Source organism: Leptidea sinapis, chromosome 8 (assembly GCF_905404315.1).
Source record: "Leptidea sinapis chromosome 8, ilLepSina1.1, whole genome shotgun sequence".
Taxonomy (NCBI): domain Eukaryota; kingdom Metazoa; phylum Arthropoda; class Insecta; order Lepidoptera; family Pieridae; genus Leptidea; species Leptidea sinapis.
Genome location: NC_066272.1, coordinates 15228371 through 15236713, shown reverse-complemented (window position 1 = coordinate 15236713; position 8343 = coordinate 15228371). Strand labels below are relative to the sequence as shown.

The 8343-nt window shown below is 38.7% G+C and overlaps 1 protein-coding gene across 1 annotated transcript; it reads left to right on the top strand.

The window, feature by feature from the left end:
* The first annotated feature begins 6394 nt into the window (after window positions 1–6394).
* LOC126965721 (trypsin-like) lies at window positions 6395–7470 on the top strand. The gene has a single exon (XM_050809475.1). The coding sequence runs from the start codon at window positions 6422–6424 to the stop codon at window positions 7406–7408; it is 987 nt and encodes a 328-aa protein (XP_050665432.1). The 5' UTR covers window positions 6395–6421; the 3' UTR covers window positions 7409–7470.
* Window positions 7471–8343: the final 873 nt, after the last annotated feature.

Genomic DNA, 8343 nt, shown 5'->3' with positions numbered 1-8343 from the left:
CGTAATGTCCGGTGGTGGAATTCGGCCGCTGGAATCAACCTGAACAGCGGTAGATGCGGTAGAAGATGCAGAGAGAACCCACATCTCTACGCAATGCCAAAGAATCAAACCAATCGGAGATGGCTTGATCGTCGATGATTCGAACCGCTCTTCGTTGTATGCGGTCAAATGGAAGAAGCTGCTACTGGGAAGCACTGGCCCAGAGGTGACAACAGAGGGCCTACCATCAGCTTTTAATAAGTGATGCGATTCCGATGCAGTTCAGTTTAGGTATTTAAACTGAATCACTAAAATTCGTACCATGCAGTGCCGTTTACAGTATGGTGTTTGGATCGCTTATGAAGAATGAACGAAATAAATTTGTCAGTAGTTCGCGGTGTGAGAAAGAGATGACGCTCTACAGTCGTTGCATAAGTTTGTCTCTCTTACTCGAACCATATGCGTTGCAGTTTTTTTTGCGTAGAAAATACTTAAAATACATTTTAAAACCCATAAACCATTAAGCCCTAATTTGTTCTTATTAAATAATAGTAATATAAATAAATATAGTTCTTAATTACAAATTAAATATTTGCTTAGGTGTTTTAGTAAAAATAACGAGTTATGAACTTATGAACGCACCTCCATTGATGTTTTATTTGACAGGACCACAGAGTACATCTTTCTTAATTCGTTCTTGCAAACAGGTTATAGCCCAGGCCCTTACTGCCTCGTCTTTAGTATTTTCAGTATTTTGTTTTACAAAAAAGTCAAATAAAGTATTCTCATCTCATCTTTCATCAATAAAATATTCCTATTCTGTATGTTTTCACTATTTTTTAAAAGTTATTAACAACACGATTCACTTACCCCTAAGGAAGTAGCAACTTTTTTCGAATCGCTCACTTTGAAACATAAGCTATCCAGTTTAGGTTGAAATATTACCTCATGGTAAGAATGAATGAACGAACTAAATCAATTTGCGATTCAATTGATATCATTTTTGACATTCAATCGACATCATTGCGATTTAATCAGTTGATTTGACCTAAATTAAATAGCTCTAATCACGTCGTGGTACGAAATAGCAAAGCAGTTCATTTTAGGTTGTTAATTGAATCACAATAAGAGTTCATGGTAGGCCCCCAGTACTCCATGTGAGGCCGAATTTGCGCCTTATATAGTTGCAGGCGGTGGCTTTTAGTGAAGTAGTGTCTCGCCTTACTGACTACACCAAGCTTTTTAGAGGCCAGTTTGGCCTTCTCTTCCAAGTGACCACGGTACTGAACGTCGCTCTATATATCGACGCCAACTATGCCAATACAGGCTGTGGCAGTTAGAGGAGTGATCTCGAATCGAGCAGATACGACAAAGGGAGACTTTTTAGTGGTGAACGCAAAAAATTGTGTCTTCTTGGGGTTGCAGTGGTCTAAATTTTGTCGACCCCATTCCGAGACTTTGCAAAGCATAGTCTCGATTTCAGGCACAAGTTTGTTCCGGTTCTCGTCGACGATATCCAGGGACATGTTGGCACGGCCGGTGTAGGAATCATATCCTGTGCTGTCGTCTGCATGGCAATGAATACTGCTGATTTGCAGCATATCATTGATATGCAGAAGAAACAGTGTAGGGAATAGCACGCAGCCTTGTCTTGTTTTAAGTCGGAGCATGCACCGTTGATAACAACCTTAACAATCGGCCAAAAAGCTAGCGACCCATTTGCAAAACTTCTCGGGAAGCCCATAGGTTGGCAGTTTCGCTATAAGCGCTTTATGCTACACCCTATCGAAGGCCTTCGTTATATCCAAACTCACCGCAAACGCCTTAACCGCTTGCGCCCATTTATGGGTGAGGTATGCAAGAAGATCACCAGCTGACCTGTGACCCTGACGGAAACCGTACTGGCAGTCGCTGATCAGCTTGGGATACCTAGAGGAGCCTCTAGGTATCCCAAGAGCTGGCGGTTGATGATCGACTCCATTATTTTGGAGAAAATGGAGGTAATGACAATGGGGCGGTAGTTGGACGGATCCGAGCGTACACCTTTCTTAGGGACCGGATGCACTAAAGCCGCCTTCCATAATTTCGGGACTACGCCTGATGCGTAGGAGAGCCGTAAAAGATGGGTAAGGACCGGCGTCAGTTCTGGGGCACATGTCCGCAGCGCTATCGGGGGAAAGCCATCGGGCCCGCTCTATTTGTAAATGTCTAAGGTAAGAAGCGCCTTAAGGACGGCGCCATGCCGGATTTTTACCTCTGGCATGTTAGCTCGCATCGCGGAATATGCGGTGGTGGTCATCCAGAGTCGAGTTGGACACGAAGAGGGAGCCCAGGAGATCAGCTTTCTCTTTCACGTCATGGGCCAGCGAGTCATCATGCCTGTGCTGTGGCGGAATGGCTGGCTGGCAGAAGTTTCTTTGGACAGCCTTGGCGAGTGACCAGAATGCACGAGTTCCCGAGGGAAGGCGTGCAATCGTCTCTCGCCAATGTTGCCAGTGAACTTCGACTTCTCGTCAGCAAAAACTCTTTTGAAGGACCTGGAGGCATGATTGAAGTTTTTTTAAGTTCGCTGGAATTTATATCCTCAGATACCACCGCATTGAGCCAAGCTTGATAGCACTCCTGCTTTCGGCGAGTGGCCATTTTGCAGGAGCGGTCAAACCATGGTTGGAACCTGCCACCGATAGGCACAGAGGAGGATGGAATGAAGAGTTCCATACCTTGCAGTACCACATCAGCAACAGCGTCAGCAGCGACATCTGGTTCACCCAGCGAAAAACAGATCTGCCTCCACGGGTAGGATGCAAAAAAACACCGCATCTCGTCTCACTCTGCTGACCTATAGTGCCACACGCGGCGACAGCCTAAGAAGCAGGGCCGTGTTAGGCGCGTGCTCCGGATCAGGCAGTGGTCAGATGATCCCAGAGGAGGGTCAACGGAAACAGGTAGCCGTCCGGATGTGAGGTCAAGAAAGTCAGAAGTCTGAAGGTCCAACAGTGAAGGTGTATGACCTTCCACATTTGGGATTCGCGTTGGCGCAATAACCTGAGTTGCGTCAGACCATATGCTAAGGCGAAGTCGTGAACAGATCTCCCTGCATGATCGGTGGTACGTGAGCATAGCCATTCGGCGTGGTGGGCGTTAAAATCACCAAGAAACACGATATCTGCTCCAACACGGAACCTGTGGCCATTTGGATGTGTTCGAGGATCCGGTCAGTCTCTGCGTTACCGCTATGGGACCTATACAGGCATGCGTAGATTCGCGGATGGTCATCGAGTCAGCACAGATTTGCTCCCACCAGAATACGCGGGGCAGCCTGGGCAACCACTATTAGGTACAGGCCCTAATTGTGGACGCCCAGGGACGGATTCTCCAGGACTGCATAGCCTGGTACCGTCCTGGAGTAGTCTATTTTGGTCCGTGCTGCCATTTGTATTTGGGAGGGGGGGTGTAGGCCTCCGGATACACCCACCGGACGAAACACAGCGGCATAGCTGCTATTTTACGCCGGTTTCGAGTGGGGGAGTGGTATTTCTAGAGGCGTGCCGGCCCTATTCGGTTGTGTCCGCGAGGACCCAACATGGCACTACCACTTCAAAATGTTTGTATGGAAATTGTAATTCACGCGTCCTAATATAGGGCGATAAGAATGACTTATCGGGTATAATGGGACAGCTTCAGATTATTGACAGCTACTTAATTACTGACAGTAAAAGGTTGTAATTTATCTCTATCTGTAGATAGTATATTGGAAACGGGCGTTAAAAAATTGCAATTCGCTTATGTTTATTGCTGCATTGCAAAATTTTGTAGATCTACACAAATTTAGACAAATTATTAGTTAATCTAGTTCAGATTCACTAAAAATCTATAAATAAAAAAAATTAACAAAAAGCAACCGACTTCAAAAACACTATTCCAAAACAATAGAAATATGCACTAAAAAGTATAAAAATAGTTACGTATTTTCTACAATCTAATTCTAGTAACGATTATTGTTATTTTTGGAGTCGGTTGTTTGTTGTTAAAAAATTTTTTAAAGGTCAAGTGAATAATGATTAGCAATATTGTATTTTGTGTAATGTGAACGGCTTACAATACGTGAACAATTACATACTAGTGCTATTCACACGTTATCAAGTCTCGTTACCTAGTGATAATTGAGAGGTACCTATTTACATGGCAAATATGTAAAAGCTAATATTTTTCAGCTTTACCGTACTACACGAGATAGTGAAAGAGAATTGGCGCCAGTTGGTAGCAAGAGAGAGATGTGAAGAAATTTACAAACCAAATAAGCATATATATATTTCACCACTATAGGTTTTATGTGATTTTGGATTTAACCAAATTTAAAATTTGACAAAAGCTGTCATTCAAATATATGTTTTTGTCCGCTGACACTTCATAATATTCAAAAAAGATGCCCTGGAAAAGATATCTAAGTCTAAAGACAAATTTCAGTTAATTCAAGGAACTAAACATTTAAATAACCAGTTTAACTAATTATTTTATGTAAATAAAAATTTTATATTTGAGGATTAGTTTCTCTCATTAGAGGTTACCTTAACTTATTTAATACAAATCCCTTTACGACGTAAAGAAGTAACAAATATAAACACAAACCAATAAATAAACATACAAACTTTCCCCTTTATAATATGAGTGTGATTTTTGATTAAAAACGTGAAAAACCTCCGACTAAACAGATCTTGATCGGAAAATAGGGACAGACTGACGAAAGTAAAACTAATAGCAACACTTTTTTTCGTTTGGCTTTGAAAAATACCTAACTGGTATTCCACTGATGTCACTGTCCAAATCGGGTTCTAAATTCAAAATACGCAGCTGAAACTGAAATAGTATCTATATGTATAGAACCTCATTGCCATTTTTACAAGATTCTAGCTGTCATCTGTCAATCTATCACTCACAGATCGCTGCACATTAATCGAGTGAATCGTATTTTAGAGTTTCGCTAGGCTGGTAAAGAAGACTGTACTAAAACTCTGAAAAGGTGAATCAATAATACACGCCACCTAGCCCAAATGTCCCTTGTGTAATGTACAGTGTCCAAAAAACTTTTTTGTTTCTATTTAACTTTCTCATACGAAAACGAATAATATTTTTATTATTTAGACCTCTTATATATGTTTAATAAATTACATATATGTATCTGTTTTAGGTAGTTACTTCTAGTTGTCATTGGATAGAAAGCGTATAAAACTCATTGTCTCTCTATCAAAATTAATAAGCTAAGCTAGAAAAAACGTCCAACCGTAATAATGAGAACAAAAATTTTAAAAAGTACAATAACACGCGTTATGATCCTTTAAAAAGTATCTTATTTATACAAAAATTTATCAGATATCTAAGAACTATAAAAGGCATCTATTTTCTCAAAATTGGATTCCTTTAGAATTCTTTTCGATGCCATTTCTAAAATACTAGATACTACTACGCTTCGGAAACAAATGAGAGAATAGGGGTCTGTGAGAGAGAAAAAGCGGCGCTAGAAACTCTCCCAGCATTCTTTTTTTGCGCTCCTTTTAATAAAATATACAATATTGTACCTACTGTCATTGTTATTGCTATATAATAATCATAATTTAGTCCCAGGCTGTCCGATCACTTAGATATTCAGCTGTGGAGTAGTAGAATTTACATTTATATTTATTTATAGATACTCGTAATGCCTTAACAGTGGCTGGGACTTTATATAAATGTGAAGCCTACTAGAACTATTTACAAGCAATCCCTTTTTTCTAGTGTTATAATAATGAAAATCACTATTAAGAGCAAAAATGTAACGATTTTTGTGAACATATATAAAATTTTCATAAATGTACTGACAATTAACAGTATTTATTTGTTTAAAATTGTCTTTGAGAGACTGTCTATAACCAAGTACATATATATCTCGAACAGCTCTCTTTTGCAGAGCAAACACTATATCAATGTCATCAACATGATCATGTTGATCTTACACCGCGCTACATGCACTGGCTTGACTTTACTAACCTACGCGAAGCTCAAAGCACTGAAAAGAGACAGACATCTAACCTTGTTGCTTATAGTCATCAGTCTCAATAACTCATAAAATGTTGAAGTTAATGAGGTTTTTATACTCTTTACTTAATATACTTTTTAATGATTTCAAACTGAAAGTTATTAGTAACACCAATAAAGACTTATATATTTTGTTTTGTTTTATTCAATTTTTACGCAATCATATGAAATGCAATTTACTTCACAATGAAATTAACGATACAAAATGCAAATTATATCGCTTCTGTGCGAATGAGTATGTAAATTGTAAACCTTAATAAAAACCTCTTTGAATAATTTAAAACTGGTTGATATGCTATTATTTGCGTCAAAAAAAACAGTGAGAGTCGAATAAAGAATCAGAAATACGCTGGATTAAATTGTATCCGTCATGGCTTCGTATCAATATTTAATTTATTTTGTGCTTTTTATTACTTTTCATAGTTCTACAAGCGACAGCATAGATGACAACAGAGATGATGATTCTGGAGAAGATTCCATGGAAATACCTACCGACTTACCTGAAAGTAATAATACTATTACATGCGCCAGAAAACAAAATAGCTTAATGCATGAAATATTACAAGCTAACCCAAAGCAATTTCCATTTGTGGTTGCATTAATGTCGCAAAGAAATGAATACATATGCACCGGATCAATAATCGCAAATGGTATGATACTTACAGCTGCTGAATGCACGTCAACAGTTAGTCATGTTTTATTAAATACAACGATGGACAAGAAAGATGAAACGAACGTGCAACTTCATGTTATTAAAACTGACAGTTTTCCAACGTACACTGGACCTGATTCTCCAAAGAATGTGGCTATATTGTACACTGAGAAACATAACAATACTTTAGCTTCGAAAATTCGTATTAGCAACTTTACTAATCCACAGAAAATTAGTGAGATGGAAGCGATAGGATTTGGCCTAAACTCAGAGGTTGGCCATTCAAGACCTTTACAGTATGTTGGAGTCGAAAGGAGAAGTGCAAAAGGGGACATAATGCATGGGTACCTCGATTGTATTGAAACAAAGATCTTGACATGTTTTAAAGATATTGGCGGCCCTGTTATTTTCGATAATGAACTCATTGGAATCATAACCAGAGGCCAAAATGACTGTACCAAAGAGATTATGCCCAACTATGCAATTAATAAGCGCTTAGTTGACGTATTGCCAACTTTCACATTTAAATCTTGGCTAGATGAACAAATTGCTAAGAACCAGGAACAGGTGAAAGAGCCATTAGAAGTCTATCCAACGAAGCTCGTTTTTAGGGAACCAGTATTACGCGTATTAAAAAGTAAAGCTAATGTTGTGAAGGATTTTCTCACGATTTCGATAGTCTTAACTAAATATTTATTTTCTTAAAATTTGAGTGTGATTTTTATCCATTTTGTTTTGATTAAATGCTATTTTTTCTCACAATTCTATTCGTGGTATTTTATTTTTCAAAGATGCTCTTTGGTTTTCGTATCTCTGAAGAAGAAAAAACAACCCGTAGGCGGAAAAAAAAGTGAACCTAACTTATTTCTCCGCCTTTCCGAATATAACTTGTTTTTTAACATATCTAGGAAATATTAATAATTAAAATATATAGATATCATTGAAAACCGAACTGCATTGCAGTTTTACTTTAAAAGTAAAAATAATTTGCATACTTAACATATTTTTGAAGATATTCTTCTTTTGGCGCGTTATGCTCCGGTCACATGATCCCAGTCCAGCGCTGGATTTTTTTTTTATAAAACTAAGGGAACAGACAAGCAGGACGTTCAGCTGATGGTGATTGATACGATTATTGAAAAACCCAAAAGTTCTGAGTGGCACTACAATTGCGCTCATCACCTTGTGACATGTCAAGATGACAAGTTTCATTTGCCCAGTAATTTCACTAGCTACGGCGTCCTTTAGACTGAAACTCAGTAATGCTTACACATTACTGCTTCACGGCAGAAATAGGTGCCGTTGTGGTATCCCTAATTTAACCGACATCCTGTGCAAAGGAGCCTGCCACTGTTACTGGAGTAGTGTGAACCTTCACTGGAATGCACCATTGCAGTAATGAATCCAGTCCAGTTGACTGAATTGACGGTCTATTTTTCATTCGACCTTGCCCATACCTTGGCCACTGAAATAGTCTGAACAGCCAATCAAGTGCTTGATTATCTAAACATTTAACAGTGAAAACGTATTTTGTTTAAGTTAACTGAAAACCAATCCCTTCATTTTGTTACTTTGTACAGAGAACATTATTGTGTCTTTTATCATTTCTTTTTAAATGTGAAATGTTAAGTATTAAGTGT